Source organism: Brienomyrus brachyistius, chromosome 20 (assembly GCF_023856365.1).
Source record: "Brienomyrus brachyistius isolate T26 chromosome 20, BBRACH_0.4, whole genome shotgun sequence".
Taxonomy (NCBI): Eukaryota; Metazoa; Chordata; class Actinopteri; order Osteoglossiformes; family Mormyridae; genus Brienomyrus; species Brienomyrus brachyistius.
In genome coordinates this window covers 8433399-8455273 of record NC_064552.1, presented here as the reverse complement: position 1 = coordinate 8455273, position 21875 = coordinate 8433399, and the positions used below count along the sequence as shown (strand labels likewise).

At 39.9% G+C, this 21875-nt stretch overlaps 1 protein-coding gene across 1 annotated transcript in view; it reads right to left on the bottom strand.

Moving 5' to 3' along the window:
* zcchc24 (zinc finger, CCHC domain containing 24) overlaps nucleotides 1-21875 on the bottom strand; it is a 41930-nt gene that overhangs the window by 15891 nt on the left and 4164 nt on the right. The window contains exon 2 of the mRNA XM_048987036.1: nucleotides 21016-21216. Coding sequence (XP_048842993.1) covers nucleotides 21016-21216 — 201 coding nt within the window. The remainder of the gene's footprint in view (nucleotides 1-21015; nucleotides 21217-21875) is intronic.

The following is a 21875-nucleotide window of genomic DNA, read 5'->3' as shown; positions in this document are numbered from 1 at the left end:
TATTGGAGCCTGGAACTGATTATACCATTCCAATGCCTAAATACGTAGTAAATATTTCATATTAGCTCCAAGCAGATTGACAAATGCGTTATAAAAACATTATGAACTATATGACCTGTAATAAGCAATTTTTTCTGTATCATTGCTTTATCTCTGTATCGACTTATTTCAGATGTATGGATTAAGAAAGTTTTCTTTTTACACACTAATAAGTTCGGGCCAAACCAGCCAACCTGGTTCTTAATGAGAGTTACGGAGGTGAACCGAAAACATGGGATTTCAGAGACTTTAAGATTCGTATTAGTATATAAGATGAATGATCACTGGTATTGCGTGTATTCAATGATTGTTAGAGGTTTAACTGGGGCCATGGTGACTGAGCAAAAACTTCCCAAATGCATAACCTGAGATACGTCCAACTTTCTGTGAAAACAAAAGCTGTAAGAAAAATGATCTACAAAGGATAAATATGAAAATGACGACAGTGATTTCAATAACAGTTTAAACAACATCTGCTTGGGGCAAAGGCTGAGTTTTGGTTGTGTTTGCACGGCCGTATTGCGCAATGCTCAAAAACAAATGGTCTACAAATGCAAGATACGTGTAATGGATGCATCTCAGAGGCCAAGTAAGAAGCCAACCAGCAAAGCTGCCATTATACTGACCTGCCAATGTAGTTACAGGTGAGGAATGCTTTCAAATATTTCTGCCTTTATTACCCCCTGTAAAGTTAATAGGTACTTGTTTTGACCCTAGCCTGTTTTCAGGTGAGACAATTGTTCACTGCCATAAACTGTTAATAATTAAGTAGCACTCTCCCATTCACATAATTTACAGATTCAATAAAGGTCTTAAAATTCAAACTTATTCTGTCAGAAAAAGGCTGTGCTTCCCATTTTCTCCGTGGAGATAAAGTCCTTAGAGTCTTTCAGTAACATTTAGTGGGTCATTTAAAAAAAATAATAAAAATCATCGGAAGAAATAGTTTCAGATTGAGGTAACTAAAAATTCAGTTAACTGGCTAGGAAGGTATAGCCCTGGACTGTAAATCTTTAACGCACATCAGATTTGAAATGGGGGTCCTCCCTCCAGCTGTGGCCTCCAAGGACAGCAACGGGGGCCCAAGCCTGAGAGCTCGACCAATGAGCTGAGGCGCCCTGCTACAGGACAAATACTTCAGCGGCGCAGTCATCACTCCCAGCTGGAGAAGGCTCTCCAATCAAGCCGTAAAGGACCGCGGGGAAAGGAAATCAAAGCCAGATTATGTGCACATTCGGATAGCACAGGAAAGCATGAAACCCATCATGGAGCCACACCGACTGTTTTAAGTTATATGTTAGCTGGAGGTGGTAGAAGGTGGCACGAGGAAAACCTACAAATAAATGTAGCATGTGAAAGAAAAGTTTTGTTGTTTAAAATCACATGCTTCTAGTCTCCGACTCTTGGCGATTTTTAAACGACTGCAGAATGACTTGAGGTTTTTTTTTCACAACTTGTTGAAGTCCAGTCAAGAGTACCGTAGTCACAAGTGACAAATAATTGCAGAATGATCTAGCATTACACGCAGTCATTCCCCCCATGTGTCATGTAGAGGAAGGGGACTCGTGTACTGGCTGTCCCTGTCCCTAACCTCTGAATGACAGGGTGGTGTCAGCATGCTGCACATGGCCGGTAAGATGAGCCTTGTCTGCCCGATTGAAGAAGTAGCTTTCGCTCTCTGTCTGTGCAGTAAGACACAGTCACTGGAGGTCAGAGAGCAACACAAGTGCCACAAATGTTAAAAGGCAGAGGGCAAGACAGAAGGTTACGCTCTCTCTCTCTACACCCCAGTATCCATGTGCTTGTTAAGGAATTCCTAGAAATCAGGGTGAATCGTGCATGATATATAGTGTAAAACTATAATTGGTATCAAAGAAGAATTTCACCAACACAACAAGTCTTCCAATTTTTGAATTTTTGAAACTATCTCTGGCATTAAAAATATATCATTAATTAGATGCTGTTTAAACGTGCTGTTTATTGCAGGTTAGTTACTATAGTGCCGCTATAAAACCAATTAAATAAATCAACAAATTATTTGAACTCACAATCTGAAACGCTTTTATCTCTATCTAAGGAATATCTGAAAACAAGGATTCGACATTTGTGCTTAATACACTTTAACCGATTTCTGCAAGGGCCCCTAGTAAAGTTGTTTAAATCAGACCTTTGTGGTTCACAGGATGACACATCGAGAATCAAATGCGTGACGCCTGAGTTTACGTGAAACCCCACGACAGCGCGCGCGCGATCCCAAGACGTGCGCAAAATCAAAGGGCTTGTTTTGCATTGACTTAACCGGCGGTAGAATGTAAAGCCAAACGAAGTGTGTTTTGGCTCAAGCCGGATGGTGCAGAAGTGAAACGGAGGCTATGCGGCCGAAACCTGCGCTCCTTCGATCTGTTTACGTTACACACGTTTCTCAAATTGTACAGCTGCACTCCTCAGCTTACTGATCTTATTTATATAAACCCTACTCCCCTGTGTACTTAACTGCACACATTCTTGTCGCTGTCATTTCATTAGCTGTATTTTTTAGGCGAGGTTTTTCAGATGTTACAACAGACACGCATAAAGATCTACCTCCCTTTCATCGCGGGATACAAAGGTGGTTGGGGAAGAGCCAGTTTGATGGCTTTACTTCTTTGAAGAAGCACAGAAATAACACTGTCATCCATCAGCTGCACCCCTGCGGCATTGCTATTTAACTGGCGATTTCCGCAACCCCCACCTCCCCACCCCCCCCCCCAAAAGGCCGGCCTTTATGTGAGAGCCACAGTCAGGTGCTGCTGCAGGACTGCAACCAGGAAAAGCTAAAAGGAACCAGTGTTTCGGGGTCCTCCGGATCTTCTGCCCCTGCAGCTGTCTCTTTTAGTGCCTGCGCAAAGAAAGAGGGCAGAAGAAGAGAGCGGGGAAACAGGTGGACTGTTAAATGACAAATTTGGCCTCTCACAGTGTGCCTGTGTTTTCAAAATAGCCCCTGCCATCAGAGTGGCCAAGCAGACTGAAAAGACCTTCACATATTTAAATAAACCTATACAAAATGGACAGGCACACCCAGCAAAACCAGCCGCACGTAAGAAGACCATAAAAATAAGTTATATATTTTGGGAGTTATACAAATAAAAATTAAAGGATCGTAATTTTTCTCTTCTAAAGAGGGTCCTTAGTGATATATTGCCACCTTATTTTGACATTTCCAGCAATAAGTGGACTTAGGTGAACCCTGAACAGACCTCTATGAACAGAGATTAAAAAAAAAAATCCGTAGGACACCACGAAACGCTTCGACTATCTGTGATTTTACGATATTTTTTTTTATCGCTGGCAGTTTCAGTGCAACATTGTTGTTTTTAATCAGTTTTGAAACACAGTGAGGACTTGGGCTCCAGCATTTTTGTTTTTTTGACATTATTACGAAGCACGGACATGTTTTCCAAGTATTCCAGAAAGCCCTGGATCGCTTCCTGGTTCCTGGCAGTGGTCCTGGGATGCTGACTGCTCCCTCTGCCAGCATCTGGAAACCATCAGTGTAAACAATGGAGTTCTCCGGGCTGGATCTCCTTCCCCGACTCCCACGAGACTTCAATCCCGGCAACACGAGAACGCAGGAGCCGCTGGACACTGTGTGGTCACTTACTCCCGTCTAACAAAGCCAGGCTCTTCCCCGTTCTGTTTAGTATTAGATCGCTGTCCCATTTTTACAGAAAAGCCCAGCTATTGTAATAAGGACACTAAGAGATAAACCGACAAAAAAAAAGTACGCCCACACATACACGCAGCAAAATTTAATTACGCAAAATAAACTAATACATGTAGGGGAAGATCAAACTAGATACACACAGATGTAATCTCATTGTTCTCATCAGTGCTACATTTGACATTATTTTCTTGTTTTTGAAGAAATGTTTTCTTTTAGTAGTCATATCAGCATTTACCAAACAGGATTGTATTTTTTGTTTTGGCTTCCTACATTGAGAAAATGTTTCGTGGGAACATTAATAATGATCTTGTGGATGTAGCGTCGCTATAAACGTTGCGTTTTGTATGCATTAAAGCATGCGGCCCTGCCAGATTGCCCATTCTGTTACCGATGTCACACTGAATTAAGATTGATAATTGGGCAACAATGATGCAACTCGGGACACTAAAGAGAAATCCAGTACACCACGTTAAGTGCTCCTCAATCAAATCATGTGACATGCGGATAAATAAAGAACGCTGTGTGGAAAACCGTATCGTGTACCCTCGTCGCTGTGGCGTCCTTGTGCTTGTAGGAGGAGATCGCTGCCATTAATTTATCTACCAGGGCTTGGATGTTCTTTGGACTTTGACAACTGCATACAATCAGCAGAGCTACAGCAAAAAGCCAGATCTGTTGGTGAATATCCAGCATATGCCGTTACTTCCATTACCCTCGCGTCCTGCAACAGACTCACACAACTCCCCCAGAAGCTTATTAGTGAAAAAAATAAAAATTTCCCTTCCTGACCGCGTTCAGAGATGCCATAACACATCAGGAAGCACTCTACCTCGTCACAGTAAAAGTGCAGCGCTTTCTGTTCTAATTACACATAATTTATTTGTGCAGAATATATTATTCTTATCTTGAAATATTTATTTTTAGTATCACAATATTTTGTTTTGCAGGAAATTTTATTTGTGTGCTGTGTGTGCTGTGTACTGTGTGTGCTGTGTACTGTGTGTGCTGTCATTGCACTTTGTCTGTACATATGTACATATGTTCATCAGTGCACTACATTCTCTCTGCTGTATAAACCAGAATTTCCCCCTTAAAGTCCATCTTAATTTTAATCTTACTTGTGTAAGACAAACAAACTGCACCTTTCGTAATCGGCCGAACTATGAAAAAGCTATAATTAGATTTTTTTCCTGATAGAATAACTACTGATTTAACAAAAAAAGACTTTAATAAATTAATATTCTACACACCGTGTAGCTAAGTTCATGCAAATAACAAATGAATACAATATTTATTGCTAAATCAACTGCAAAGTTTTCTGTATATAATTGCATTATTATAAATTGAATACTTTAGTTACAAGCTCGTATACTGTGCAGTTTTAAATAAATCACTAATGTATCGTAAAGGCTACATCCACACCTTCCTTGGTGGGTGTAGCTGAGTATGCAGAGTCAGAAACACACCCACATGTCACTGTGTATGATTAAATCTATCACACTTACACATGTCTCAGACTTTCTCTGACAGCATGATTGGCCGACTTCAGCCAAAATTCTGCAAAAGACCGATCAAACAAGCCTTTGGGAGTCAGGCTGCTTACTGTGAGCGTGTTAAGAGACACTTTGTAAAGAGTCCAAACATTTTCCTACTTTGCGCAGCTGGCTAATTCTACTGCAAACAGTTGTAGGAAGTGTAGCACCTACCAGAGGTGGAGATTTCAGGTCCAGAGAGTACAAATCCAGACCAACATTTTGTTTCAACCAACCAGTTTAGCATAAAGAGTCACAGTCACAGATACTCAGCTGGTTGGTTGAAACAAAATCTCGGTCTGGACTTTTACTCTCTGGACCTGAAATCTGCGCCTCAGATCATTTGTAATGGACTGTCCTTCTATCATGTGTCGTTTTAATAGTCAGACACTCTGCTTAAGGGACTGTGGCTGGGAAATACAGTTACACCCGGATAACCTTTGTATATTTTCGACTTTTCTGGTCATCGCAATTCAGAAGGGATTTCAAGTTTCTCAGCAGTGTTTTAAAAGTGACTTTTGAAGCAAATAGAGATATGGCATTCTCCTCTGACCTCTCTCATTAACAGCTTGTTTCCGGCCAGTGAAATGACATTCACTGGATATTTATTTATTTTTTTTTGCTCATCACGTCATTCTGTAAAGACACTGCAGTGAAAATCCGGCGGAGGGCGGCTGTTTGAGATGCTGGAAGCACCACCTATGACACCGGCGGCAACATCATGTTCACGATTGGCCGGACAAACGGTACGTAAACCTGCTGATCCCGTCTGTGAGCTGCATGAATTCATCTGCAGCCACGCGATTGGCTGTTTGGAGGCGTACTTAAACAACTAACGAATGAGTGTCCAAATGTGCTGTAGGTGTAAAAAAAAAGAAAGGTTGTAAGTGATTTTTGTTGTGGCTCAATCAAATGCTTAAAACTGCAATGTTTTAAATCAGCAAGAGTTGCTATATTACCAGCTGTCTTTACACCACACCGAAACATACAGATTCTGGGGTGTCGCTGGACCCCGTGAGCGCATATCATATAATGGCTCCAACCCAGACCAATCCAATTATATTCCAAATGTTCCAAACCCCACCCCCTTGGCACCCCTGGTCAGATATAATAATTAGGTGATTGCACTACAGGGGGTGTAACAGCTGAGCAAAGGCACACTCCGATTTTGTCCACCAGTTACTGCTGTTGCTGGGCAGTAAGCTGCTGAGGCGAACATTTCTTTTGTTTACAGCCGTTACCAAGCAGATATCACCACAGCACACTGGGGCAGGACCGTCATATCAACTGGGGACTGTTATCGCTCTTAGGAGAGCACCAAACATGCCCTTAGTTGCAGTTATCCAGTCAGAATTTGTAAAACTGCCATCAGTAATTAAGTGCATGTTTCAAGATGCAGACACAGGGGGCTTGTAGCTTAGTGGGGGTGGGTAGGTATTCCTCGTCTTTGCCAGCAGGGGCACATCCTGAATGTTCTACCTCTCAAACCCTTTGCCAGTCACTCCAGGGAGTCAGTGTGAATAAAGCTTAGCTCATTTGACATATTGCTACCATTTGAATTGAAACACACTAAAGGGAACATAATTTCCTGTTTCAAAGAATGAATCTGCAGTGGCTAAACACTGATGCTAGTTTCATTGTATAATTCTTATGTAACTCTGTATAACCAAGCCTTTACATGCCTACATAACCTTTTTAAATTACCTCAAATTGTGTGAATTTACAGTGTTACAGTGTAGATTTTTTTTCCTCCCATAGTCATTTGTCAGGTATTTAAAAACACTTTTGCACATTTGGTAAGGTGATCACAGATGCTACAGACTGCGAAATGGTGCCATCAGCAGAATAGAGAAAATGCAGCCAACACCAAGTCTTGGTAGAGATTTTGTAAGAAAGATTGTTGAGTTTCAACACAGAGGAATACATAGGAAATATATGACAGCATAGCTGTGGGTCTATCTCTTAATTGTTTATAAAACAGATCATTATGAGTGGTTATATATATAAAGATATATAAAGATATGACTAAGAAGTCATTCAACAAAGTTGAAGAATGTTAGGAATGGAATTATCGTCGTACAGATATTTTTATGCCCACATGTTTCTGTTGGCAGGGTGACCTTCTCTGTGATATAGACAAACAGAATGTGACAGTTGTGCTGTGTTTCCACATCCATGACCATTGATGCTGGCAAACACATGGGAAGTGATAAAGTCCAGATATGCCGCAAAATCTCCACATGAAAAAATATGTATGCAACAAGTTCAGTCAAGACAGCACTCTGTTATTTGAGAAGGTGCTCGCTCTCTCTCTCTCTCTCTCTCTCTCTCTCTCTCTCTCTCTCCCTGGCCGTGTGAAAGCTAGAGACAGCTGTGGTGAATTCAATGAAGGTTAGTAAATTTTAAAGAGTTTTTCCAAGTCGTACGCTCTGTTTACGATAAACCCACCGCAGCCCTCAAACGCTGAGAAATGAGTGGGGATGACGGTCATCCTAAAACCTATGGAAGCATCCGACTGGTTGCGATGACATTTTCTCCTGTCGAGAGATAGAAGTGTGGTTTACAAAGGAAACAAAAGTCTCCACAGATGATGTCGAGCATACGGCATTTGTGATGACGCGTGGAGAATTACAACATGCAAGTTTTTATATTATTTAGAACTTTTTCAAACTTTAAAAGCCAACAGAAAGGCAAACATCAGAGATAAATTTCACAAACTGACCCTCTCAAAATGAAAAGCAGATTTTATCAAGTAGTCAATCCACCACATTAGTTTAAAATCGAAATCTGGCGTCAAATCAAAGGTTGTATTTATGAAACTTCTCCAAACATTTGATGCATTACTGAAGAATCCTCCATAAAACACATTCACAACAGTTGTTTTGCTTAAAAATTAAATTTACAATTTTAAACCTCAGCAAGAAAATTTTTCAGTGCTTGCCGAGATATGCAGTCACTGTGAACTTGTGTCACATCCTACATTGCACATCTCCCCTCTATTTGTGTTCATCTACCCAGATCAGACATGAACCTGTACGATTGTCTAATTAGCTCATGCAGCTGCACAACCTATAGAACAACCTATAGAACGCTTCAACTGACGGCCACTGCTCTTCTGTGCCAACAGTGACCGGTTGCCACGATCTCTGAAACCATTTCTCTTTGTACAATTAAATACTTTCGCAGTTTTGTGACTATTTGACCTCTTTGTAATTCTGTTAGTTTGCTCCATGTTGCTTTGAACTCTCACATATCGTTTGCAGCTGACGTGCGCACAGTGCTAACTGGCATCCAGCCTAACATGACTCACCTTTGTATCTGCATTTGCAGTTGGGATTCGGTTACTTCAGCGTTGTTTTTCATGCGGTGTTTCCATTATTTTACCCACCCACCCCACGTGTTTATCCATCTGTCCATCTTCCAACCAAAACTTGTGCAGGGTGGCTGAAGGGGGCTGGAGCTTATCCCAGACAACACTGAGCGCAAGACAGGGGACCACTGGCATCATATACCAGGTCGTTATAGGGCCTGTACATGATGCCAGAATCACACAGTATCGGCAATTCAGAATCAGTGCACCTAACTCAGTGTTTCTCGACTGTGAGGGAAATCTGGCATATCTGTACTCCACTCACATAAGACCACACAAGAATATGCAAACTCCACACACCTAGAGTGTTGGTGGGATTCGATTCCCTAACACTAGACGTGCCAGGCAATGGTACTGTCATACCCTGTCAGAAAAAAGGAACAATTTGAACCTTTGAGGGGACAATTACTTGTCACTGGGGGTGTACCCTCAAGGCTTTGCCAACTTGTACCCTAGCTGTAGGAAAATGTACCTTTTGAAGTACATTTTGTACCATTGGGGGTACATTAGTTTTGTTTCTAGACAAAGTAAGATTTCTAGACAACAAAACTGTACCAGGGCTGTGTGCTTTTTTCTGTCAGTGCATGACACCTGAACTGCTGAATGCTGCTCAGTGTTTATCGTAACGTTATTTCCGGTATCTTTGGCAAAATTCAGACGTGACACTTTACTCTTAACATATAAACCCAGACTTGATACCTCACTTAATGTATAAACCATGTACAGCACCAAGGTTTTCACTGGGGCTACATTTAAATATAAATCTTTTCATGGCTTTTATTTCAGTTCTTCCTACAAGTCTGTGACTCTCAAACTGCAGACCGAAGACTCGATATGCTGGATGGGAACCACTTTGCAATAAGACTGGGCCTAGGTTTATGAGTGGTTTATAATCAGACTATTAATTAGGTTGTAGCATCATTAATAGACAATTATAAACAAGTTATAACCATTGTTTCATGGTTTAATCAGAAGGTGCCACAATGCAAAGTGCATATGAGACCAGAGGGGTAATGAAGCAGGTTGTAGGTCCTGGAATGCAAACGAAATGAAAACATGGCACATATTGTTAATAATAAATCAGTTAATAAAGGATGTGAAGTAGCATGAAAATTGGTCTATACATTAAAATACATAGGCTACTTATTTAATTTTTCTTTTATGTTCTTGTTTTACTTTTTTTTTTTTTTTTTTTTAACCAGAGAGCTGCTGAATCTGTGCAAACTGGTGCCAGAATGCGAACAGTCAAACAGATAGTGCTTTTCCACCAGCAAAGAAACTTATTCCATTCCGGTTCATAAACCAGTTCAAATCAGAACCAGTTCAGTTCAGTTGCCAACTGAACTGACCTGCGTTTCCACCAATTTTGTCTCAATAGTCGGCACCATTGTGTCAACAGTGGGGAGGGTGCAGCTAAGTAGGTGGAGTTTACATTTGCCTCCATGTGTAAAGTAACGAAGTACAAATACTTTATTATTGTATTTAAGGAGCTTTTTTCCGAACTTGGATTTTACTTGAGCTGTTGCACCTTTTACTGTCACTTTGCTACATTTCTGGGCCAAAAACGAACTTTTTGCTCCATTACATCCTGTCTCATTAGTCTCATTACATTGAGACTGTCGTTAATTAGTTATTTTTAAAAAGGATTCGCAAAAAGCATGCAGCTCGCTTATACGTAGGGCTGCACAATTCGGAGTAAAATGTCAATGGGATATGGTTATAATTCATTATTAAATATGGCACAATCGTTCTTTTGTTCTCCACCGAGTAAAAAACTATGTAACGGTGTTCCATTGATCTTTTATTTGAGTAACACTTTGGCCTGGTATCTCTACTTTTACTTAAGTACAAAAGCTGAATACATTTTCCACCACTGCCTCCATGTTTGTCTCATGCCTGTAGGTACGATAGTACACGCCCACTCATGATGTCATCATGGTTCCCACTCAGGATCCAACTATTTCTTGGTTCTCAACACGAACCAGTGTTTTGGTTTAAAACCTGTTTTTATTTTGGTGGAAACTCACAGAACTGTTCAAAAACAGGTTCGCGGACTGGAATGGAACCATTTTCTCTGGCAGTGGAAAAGCACTAAGAGAAATCCCGGAATGCATTCTGACAGGATGCAGCACAAATTAAGCAGTGGTTATAATGCAGTTTTTTTATTAGCAGTGAGTTACTATCATTTATAAGTGACAAATGGGAGCTTTATTATAAAGTGGTACCACTGGATTTCCTGAAACTGAATTATATACATCTGTACGATACCAGTGCTTGACAGAGTTTTTGGCACCGCCCCTTAGTGAAACTGATCGCAGATACGTGTTGCTAACGACCATCAGATGCACGACACTCACTGAAAGTCTACGAGGCTGCGTGCCAGACAGGTCACTTAATCAGCCTACAAAATAAACTGCAGAATGTTTACGTATCTAAGGCAAATTACTCCCTTACAAAGAAATATAAAGCAAAGAAAACATTATTATTTTCTGTTTATGTCGATTAATCTTTCAGTCGTTTAATAACCTCAGTATGTTATGTCTTACTAAGGTATATAGCTGTCTTAAATAAGATAGAATATAAAGGAAATTAGTTTTATACCTCCATATTATGACCTATTTCCTATGTAGCATTTTAGTAAAACAATGTATATTCATTAAAAATAAAAAATCTGTCTTTATTATGTTATGATTAACACTTATATCGTACTGGTTTCTAACAGCTGGTCAGTGATTTTATTTGTTTTATTTATTAGACACTGACAGTAACCTTAGCACGACGTGTAAGTGTATAACGAGTCGAGTTTTTTTCTACACCACCTTCTGCTTTTTAATAACACTGACCTGAACTTGGGACGAGCACAAGAACATGGGTTGCGAAAACTCACATCTGTCTGGGGGTGTTATGTTACTGTAAGCAGGCCTCCTGGTTGGCCAAAGCTCTGCATCCCGGGCTTTTGGTTTTTGTAATGCGGACATGGAGCCGTCCGTCCGGAGCTGGAAATTTTTCCCTCCCGGAGAAAAAGAGTGCGACACAGAGGGCGAGGGAGAGAGAGAGAGAGAGAGCGATCTCAGCATTAGCCCCAGTCCACCATCCCATGCGGCGCAGCTCCTGCCCACAGCCACCCTAATGACTTGTACAGTTGTGCCACAGGATTAAGTTTCGGAGGGACTGAGCGACAGGAGCAGGTGGGCTGGATCACTTGAGAAAAATAGAGGAGCAAATATTCAGAGCTTATTTCCGAACACAGGAGCGAGGGACCCGGACAGGGAATTTCTCTGTTATCACACATTCCATGGCCAGCTGGGGGGGGGGGGGGGGGGGGGGGGCTGGGGGGGGGGAGTTCATAGTGTAGAGGAAACTAATACCCCTTGGTAATAAATTGTGCTTCAGCTGCTAGGTCAATTTCCCTAATCCCTCAGTCACTGTGGGGCTGACTTTCTCAACATGTTGCTGTTTACAGAACATCTTCAATTATACAGAACACTGTGTTTTGCTCTATGCTGTATTCATGCGCGGTCCCACAGGAATTCAGAGATGGTGGCACCTTGTTGCTCCACAACAGATAAGCCGTATCCTTCTCGAAATATCATTCACTCTTCCTCTCGCTTTCTCCGCTCCGCTACATTGTTTCCAGCCTCCCCCCCCCCCCCCCCCCCCCCCCCCCACTCCCATTGCCTGGGGTCCCTCTATAAGGGCTCTGGGCTCTTTCGTCACCAGGGCTTCATGGGGCTGAGTATGTAGATGTCAGCCGGGGCCTACTTGTAGACTGGAAGGAAGATCTGGGGTCACGCTATAAAAATATTCCAGTGGAGCAGCCCTGCACAGTTTCAGTTCACTCACACTTCCCTCCTAATCCAGTGAAACTGCGTTTTTTTTTTTTTTTTTTTAACCAGCTATTGGGACTGGCCCACAACAGCAGTGACAGGAAGAGTTGGGACTGCAATTTTATGTTGAAGACTTAAATTACCTTGTTGGGTGCTGCAATGCCTAACCTACCTACTAATATTAATTAGCAAGATCTCAATTAAGTCTAGTAACCTTAACCATGAGAAACATTTTCAACATTAAGGGATGACTAGCCAGTGATACTTGCTGTTCAGTGTTGCACTCTACAGGACTATAATGAATTATGTTAATCTCTATAATGTCCATCCATTTAGCCAAGAAAACGAACATTTAGTAGAGATGCAGACAGCAGAAGCTACACTGTTTTTAAAACTGCAATTTAGTAAATTCGACTTTCCCAATTTCACAGAATGTACCACAATATTAGTATAGTAACATGATCCTGTGATTTATCAAAGATTTCTGTGCCATGATTTCTGCTCCAGATTCTTTTGATGAAAAAGTCTGTTCAAAATCACCGCAAAAAGGGTTGTGTCAGTTAATTAACGTAGCTTATTATTACATTAGTTAACTATAGTTTACCCCGATTTTGTAAATAATGTTTGTTTATGATTAAGGTTTATGATTCTTTCTATGTGCTGGGAAGCTTAATGTACAATGAAGGCCGTGGTCATAAATAGTTCAGAGTAACAAAAACAAGAAACCAATAAGGCAGACAGCAGTGGACAAGCATGCATTTGCTTAAAAAAAGCATCCTGATATTCCAATAAATACGCTAAAAAGCACCTGAATCATCTACTGACAGTTTTAGAACCGGCTTCCTGATTCCAACATCACTTCAAGGGCAAAATGCCACATGTTAAAGATATTATGAATTACAACAAACGTTCCTACAGTATAAAATGTATTTAGCATGACGTTCTTTAGTCCGCGTGAAGCACAGTAAGCGTGTATATTATCCTTACAGGGACATAAAATATTGTAGGAACAGCTGAAAATGTAGCAGCCAATGATTTTCTGGTCAAATCATCTTTTTCACAATACCCAGACATATTGAAAATACACATAAACCCATCAAAAACTATCATGTATGATCAGTGATTGTTTCTTTTTTTCCCTAGAAAAGGACAATTTCGTTTAATAGCTATAACAAATTCCAGAAAATACCTTAGGCAACCAAAATGATCCAACTAGAGTCTAATTCAACATAGTAATTCTTCATTTTGGCTTCAAAACTATGTAGGAAGGAACCAACTGGTTGAAAGCAAATATAAGGAAATGACATTCTCTTCCTCTCTTTAATTTGTGTTCTTAAAAATAGGCGTGCAAAGGTGAAAGGCTTAATATGAGGACTATAAATGAATTTAATAATTAGTAAATCTTTTTGAAAAAGAAATTCGAAGGAAAGTACTTTCTTAAAAGTATCGTTTTCTGCCTGGTGTACATTTCGGAAAGATAAATAAGGTGTCATTTTTATTATAATGCGTCTCCCTGGACTTCTGGGTATGATAATGAAATGGACGTAACGTGCCTCACGTTGCAGTGAGGGCTACGCTCCCGATTTCTGTCACCCTGTGAATTCGGCGGCGTCTGTGTGACTGCAGTGCTGTCGTACCCGCACTGCACAGCAGATGTCCTGACACAAAGCTTCCCCTGACTCGAGCAGTGTCAGAGAGGCTAGCTGGCCAGCAGATTGTACACAGCCATATCTTTGTCTGTTTGATATTCAGCCTCCTGTTTTCAATCCAAACTACTTGTCATGCACTGAGCATTTCGCCATTACTAAGGCGGCGCACTGCAAATCAAATAACAGCCAACATCTCCTTCTTTTCTTTTTTTTTTTAACATTGCAGTAGTAGTACTTTTGTGCCTTTTTAATCTCATCATTTTATTTCATTAGCTAAAATGTATTATTGTTGCTAAAATTAGTCCCAGTCACTGAGCCTGTACTCTTTAATGTTTTAGATATTTTCAATTCTCATTAAATAATCATAATTTTTTCCACATATAAGAGGTCTGCATTTGCTCTTATAGTAGCAAAAAATCGTATGATGAATGTCATAACGGAATGTAAAGAATGCATAGCACACACATAGAAATACCAGCCCCAGACATGAGGTTAAGGAACTTCCCAAAAATAAACACTGAGCCTCGTGGTTTTCATTCAATGGTCATAAATGACAAACTATGACGAATTTGTTTGATGTGCATGTTCACTGAACATGGTGTTATGAAGAACTGCTCCTGTCACCTTCGCTCAGTTTAAAACTAAGTGGTAACAGCTCTGTAACACATCATCAAACTATATGCAGTAAGACACAGTATTTTCATATATATCATATATATGTCATGTAATATGATATATATGTCTTCCTAATAAGATAAAAATGCAAAGAACTTCTGATTTCATTATTTCATAAATGCGTAGCAAATAGTTCAATTGCGGACATAAAAAGCTTTAAGTAATGAAGCTGATTTTATCACAATAACGAAAATGGTCACCTGAAGCGCTGAAAAACAAATCGGCCTTAATATAAAAACTGATTTCCATCTATCGAATGAGCCCACGACAAAGTTTGCGCTCGGAAATGCACATTATTTCGAGTGCTGTGTGTAATCGCCCCAAACTCTCATTTGAAATGTGGAAAAATGCTGTTCGCTGGTCAGTTTCCTTGAAGGCTTATTAAAAACAAATTACAAGTTCAACAAAGCAGCAGTCCGACCCCCAGCGAGTGAACAATACCAGCTGACTTCCTGACCTTTCAGCCCTGGGCCCCGAAAGACAAACAGAAAAAGCCTTTAGCTGCATCCAGTCTTTCCCATCGCAAAGCTGCACGGTTACCATTTACTGTCAGTGTATCGTTAATTATGTCAGGATTGTACAATTCCATAAGCAACCAGAATTAAATGATTTGGACTTTATCGGATATCAACAAAATTGTCAGGACAATTGATTTTTCACCCTGTGTCCCCCTTTTAATCTATTTTTTATTGGAATTATAAATAAATATTGGTGCGTGCTATAATGCTTTTGCAGTATTATGATTATCCCTGAAAGTACGTAACAGACTGTACGTAACAATGCAGATTAGGCATGCATATTTTTCAACGTATATTTTATGTTCGGGATGTTTATCTAATAATATTCCATGTTAAAAACTAATGAAAATTAATGTTTAACTGAAAATTAAAATTAAAACAGACTGTCTCCAATCTGAAGCACCAGTGTATTACATGCTGTATAGCTGTTCAGTTTTCAGATGTTAATTGGCTCTCTCCTGAAATAAACGACAAAAACAATGTCATGATACCATCAGTTTTGGCATATGCTCCACTGAAAACCAGCACAGAGGATAAATAACAAATACTGAGTTTTATGAGGAGAAAGTCATGCTAAGATTAACACAGAGCAAAACTGTATAAACAAATAAAAAATAAACATGTCACTATTAATTACATAATGGTTTCCTGCAATGTGGAATATGTTATAAATACTTGTTATATTGTTTTGTTCTCCGGACCATCAATAGACAGTGTTTGTCTTCAGGATATATCAGGGTGAATAAAAATGAATAAATACCAGTTCCACAAAGCTTAATAAGCCCTAAGGAGAAGTATTGCCACTTCTCCTCACAAAGTCCAAGCTACAGGCTCTTGAACAGCATGTCAGAATAAAAAGCAGTGTGTTCATCCGATGCTCCAGCATTCAAATAGGACATTAAAGCATTTTCTATGACTGTAGCAGTCTTTGTTACAAACAATTATTCCCTATTCTGTTCTGTTCTGTGCACTTTACATTCTGAAACACATTCTGCATTCTAACTGAATACGATGTCATCATCATGCAATAATGCAAAAAGAAAACCACAACGTAAATACATTCCAGACCCACATCTACATGGGCAGGGTACCAAGGACCGAATAATCACACGATATATAGTGCGAATGAAAATCATGCATGTGATGCCGAACGAGGGGACCTTAACAGCGGGAAAAAAAATTGATTGTTCGAAGTCGATCAATTCCTTTTGCATTTGCTGAGACGGCAGCTTTGCACAAGAGACGTTTTGGCTTTGTTTCTTCATTTTCTGTAGCTAAGGGAAGGACAATGAATGTGGTATCAGCGACAGAAAGGAAGACCGATATTCCTGTGCAAAAAAAAATGCCAACCAGCTGGCAGGAAACCTTTTTATTCTTTTGGCTTTGATTTCCTTTTTGAGGAAGTGTCGTCAATTTGCTTTCCCTGTTTTTATCTCTCTCAGAGTCTGATAAAAGTACATCTCTTCCCTATTTACTCATAAGAAGACTTCACTAGAATTCCGGTAAAAGAGCTTGGGCCGAGATAATTATGATCTCGCTCACTTTACAATAACATGCACTCTGACTTTTCATTGCATTTTAAACAAAACCGAAGTGAAATCGGCAAGTTATTTATAATACACACAAATAAAGTACATCGGCACACAAGATCATTGTAAAAAAATATTGAAGCTGACAAAATATTTCAACTCGCAAACAAGTGAAACGAAGCGAAGAAATGTTATTAAAAACATCCAGGAAATGGAAGACAAAAAGACTATTTTAAGGATATATTATTCCTTCTTTTTTAACTATATCAGTTAATCTGGGAATATGTGAGTGAAAATCGGACATGAAGCACCGCTAACAAGGGGATGGGGAACAAGGGAAAAATCTGAAAATGGTTATATTCAATTACTTGTCTTGTATCAGTCTACTGGCCACAGAAAAACGAAAAAAAAAAATGCTAGCAAATAACTGAATACCATAGCAACAATCACAACAAGCACCTCAGATCCGGGTGGACACCTTTCTTTTCCATCCATCCATCCATCCATCCATCCATCCATCCATCCATCCATCCATTTTCCATATTCATCCACAGCAAGTTTGCTGTGAGGCTAGAGCCTACCATAGGAAAACAGCTAATCAGTCCAAATCAGTGTTTTATCACGCTTAATAGATGTTTTTCTGCATCACATCTCTCTATAGACATCATCTCCATTCCTATTTGGAAGAAGGTCTGAAGTCAGGATCACACACGCTGCTGTCCATGAGAATCTCCATTCCTGTCTGAAGACATCAGCTATATTTTTGAATGAGGTTCTGGACACCAGAAACCGTCTGAATGCCTTGAAAATGAAATGCTGTGTATGATTGGAAGCCAGGGATGTTTCTGGAACGCTCCCCACAGAAGGCCAGTGGAGGAGAGGCAAGGCTTTGCAGAGGTTATGACTCAACCCTGCAGCTTCACACAGAGCGATACCTGTGGCTCTTCAATCTACATCCCAAAAAAACGGTCACATGATTCAGCGACATATTGAAATGATCCAATGGGTTCCAGTGATTTTTCACACACGATAAAAAAAAAGCCACTGAACATTGTAGGAAACGTCATTGTTTTGTGTGATTGTGCAACGAAGGCGAAACGCCAGGACATGGTCAATCCTTTAATGACTGATAGGGCTAAGCGCACTTTACAGGTGTCGGCTTGTCAGATGTTGCCAAATGCAGTGAATTAAATGCCACAAATACACCACTGAAGACGGAGGTCCGCTCTGCCGCACAACACCTCCCATGCCGAGAGGGCCAGCTTGCCACGCCCTTTTCCTGTCATATCTCGCGTTTTATTTAGCCGTGACATTCCCGGACTCCTATCCCCTCTGCACCATCAACCGCTCCTCGAAGGAAGCTAACACGACATTCCAGGAAAGGTGAACTTTCTTTTCAGACTCTCTCTTTTTTTTTTTTTTTTTGTTTGACTGACGCTTTCACTTAATCTCCTAAAAGACAAGGAAAATATGCACCCCGAGAACGCATGTGAAAGCAATCCCCAGTGCTGGACATAGATCACAGTCCTGCAACAGCCTGTGAAGTTGGACTTCCATATTTATACTTGCTTTGGCCCGCTAGACAGGGCTGTGGAGAATCTTTGAGGCACCAGCTTATTCTGGAATTTGTCTCCTGGAATTCTCAGGGTGTTCTACTCAGCTATATTGAATTGCAATGAGATTATGTACCCAGTATAAAAACATACAACAAATACACCCAGATTATTTATTCTCAATGTCTGAGATTTGATATCAGTTGACAATTCCACCCTACAAGATTAAAACAAATGCAAATTAAGAGAGAATCCATTACACACCACAAGACTGTAGGATTATGTTTTTTTAGTACGTTTTTGCTTCATGGTTTAAAAGATGAAAAATCTGTTGGATTTGATCTTTACATAAATTTTGATGATAGACAATAATGTTCATTTTAATGGTGCCGTAAAAGCACAGAATGCAGGAGCTAAAAAAATGCCACAATCAAAGACAAACGTTGACAGGCTGTTTAAAAGATTCCATTTCTTCTGGTATGTTCCAACAGCAACTGAAGACGTTGTTCGTCAGAGTAGAGAAGACTGAATTTATGTGCTCAGGAATCAATTAACATACAGTATCTATATAGAACGTGTGTCATCATACTTGCATAACAGCAAAGTTATAACATTTTAGTCTTAATTTTTTTTATATTTGAATGCTCGTCCTCTCTAAAGAGCCTCTGCATCATGCTGATCATATTAACTAAATTTTTGGTTTCTGTAGTAACGATGTTTATTTATTTGTGAAGGGAGAAACTACAGTCTTCTTTACAAGCGGGATAATTGGAAATATGGTCACAAACATACCACTGTCAATCACTTCAAACAGATCTTGCAACATCAATTAACTTGTACACTGGGATTTCTCTTATTTGTCTTGCAGATTGTGTGCTGCTATACAGAAAAGCCCATCCTCCTTCATAAAGAGAGGCTTAGAATTTTAATCCAACATCTGGCTTCCATTACCATACCAGGGTACATGGAATTGAATTGGGATGTAGGGTGAGATCACTTACTGCCTTTTGGTGTAAAACTAAGTCTGTCACTACAACTCTGGCGTACAAACATCCACAGCAAATAAAAATTATTACTGAAAAGCAAAATTCAAAGGGCTTTGACTTAAAGAGCTTCTTTCGGCCGAACATGACAAACAAGAAAAGACACAAGAGGAAGACCTAAGAGATGCCGCCTCTATTTTTTTGCAGCCCTCGCAAGAAACATAATGTTTTAAGATCTTTAATGTTTGTAAGTCACTTTGCTCGGCTTGTATGGTGACAGGTCTCAGTTAAAATGATCACAGTGTTCACTTTTTAAACTAGGCTGCAACCTGATATGTCTTGTCTACATATTGTTTTTAAAAATAAAACTCAAACTACAGACAATAGCTGTAAACCATAACATAAAAAGGCAAGTCTTAAAGTTAAGACACATGGTGTACAACTTTTGCATTGTTTCTTTGAATTGTAACCACTGATGGAAATATATATGTCTCTTTGGACTGATTTTCCACACAGATGCATACAAAGCATGGTAATTAAAAACATCTGCCAGTCATTTTCAAAATAATAAAAGGCGAACCAACTTCAAGTGCTAATCAGTCATACAAATGTACTGACCTGCCCCAAACAGGCAGATTGGTCTCTAACTGGCATAACCAGTTATAAACAAATGAAAACACAACTTCTCTTTTTCTGAGATAAAATTTAGACAGCATGATAATCACTTCGACTCCCCTTTATATTGCTGCACATATAAACTCTTTCTACTTATTTGATATACATATTATGTTTGTATGTTAGTCCTGAACAGCAGTCTAAAAATCTGAAACATTACAATATAAAACTGTCTCACATACCAATCTCAACTGTCAAGACTGTTTGCAATTAAGGGAATGAACTAGAAGGTGACTAAGAACTACAGCTCAAGATAAATCCTTGACGATTAACAATGATAAAGTGTCAGATTATTTGACAGGACAGTAAGTAAATGGCACATTTGTGCAAATTCACCCCATTTTCCCACTATATAACTAAATATAAAACTGTTGTTTTAACAGATGTATGAAAGGCAAGCCTGTACCAAATTATATTTGAATAAAATATTTAGTTTTACATTCTTTAAAATGTTTTTTCATATTTCATTTTCACCCAGGTGTAGTGGGTTCAAACATGTTTGGCCAGTGTCTTTACCATTAAGGACGATTCTGTTGAAAGTGCTAGAGCTGCCAATAGCACATTTTTGTGGGAAATTGGGTTAGTATTTCTCCAAACAAAATACAGAATAGCAATGGTTTTAGTATTCATAACATTATGCTAATGACAAGATTCATATATGCATAAGAATATACATAAAATATATTTCTTATGGATGTGTTCATTACCATTATTCCATTAATGCGTTTGTACCTTTGTGATAGTTTGTTCTTGGAAAATACTTTCATCTCTGAATATTAAATCTGATCAGGTCAGGGTATGTGGAAGAACCTTTGATATTTAGACGAACTTGGGTTATCTAACATTCCCAATGGCTCCTTAAGGTTCCAGTCGTCAGACAGAATATAGCGGACAGCTGTTTGAGCAGTAGGTGAGATTAACACGCCGTTCTGCAGGCTGTGCAGGGCCTGACTGTGACTTACCTGGGGGCAGTCTTTTATGTAGTGTCCCTTGTTGAAGCAAAGATGACACAGGTAGTTGGGAGGGGGCTTTTTGCTTGGCTTGCGTGGCTCAGAGGAGAGGGAAAGTTCGGAGAAATGGTCCGTTAGAGAGCTCAGTCCGTCCACAATGTTGTTCAGGGAACCGTAGGGAGAGGCACTTTTGTATAAGCTGTTATTCAAGGCCTGCAGAGCCCAAGAAAGAGCAAGACAAAGAAAAACCAGTCAGTGTTGTGCAATAATTTGAGAGTAAATTGGGGGAAAAGTGATCTCCAGTTAATCAAGATAAAGGTGTAAACCTTTAAGTACTCAACCCAGGGAAAGTGATAACGTAAGGTCCGACGACACCTCCGAGGACTTTCACTCTAACCGACATTCAATGGCCGTGGTACATTTTTTTTCACTGCACTGTCCAAAGGAAGAAATGCTTTTATGGCATAAAAAAAATGAAGGAAGTCTCAAAACAAATAGATAGGAAGAGCTCTGCGGCCATCCAGAGACATGTCAAATATGAATTTATGTGGTCTGGAGCATGATATTATAATGTCAGGGTGGTTCGCTGCTCACAAGCTGAACCCAGAAAAAAAAATGGGGAGGCCAACGCCAAAAGGACCGGGAAAGTACTGAGGTCACCCAAAGGGATACTGCATGCATGAACCCGACTGTCAGCAAGCATGAAAAAGGAGGAACCTTCGAGCACAGCGCTGCCAGCAGAACACTGGAGACCATGTCCGCAGCCCTGATTGATTGCCAGGATTTGTTTCAGAGTCTCCTCACGCTCGATGAATGAGGCATTATTATAGCTTGCAGATGCAGGAGCGGACAGTGCAGATTTTGCACTGTCC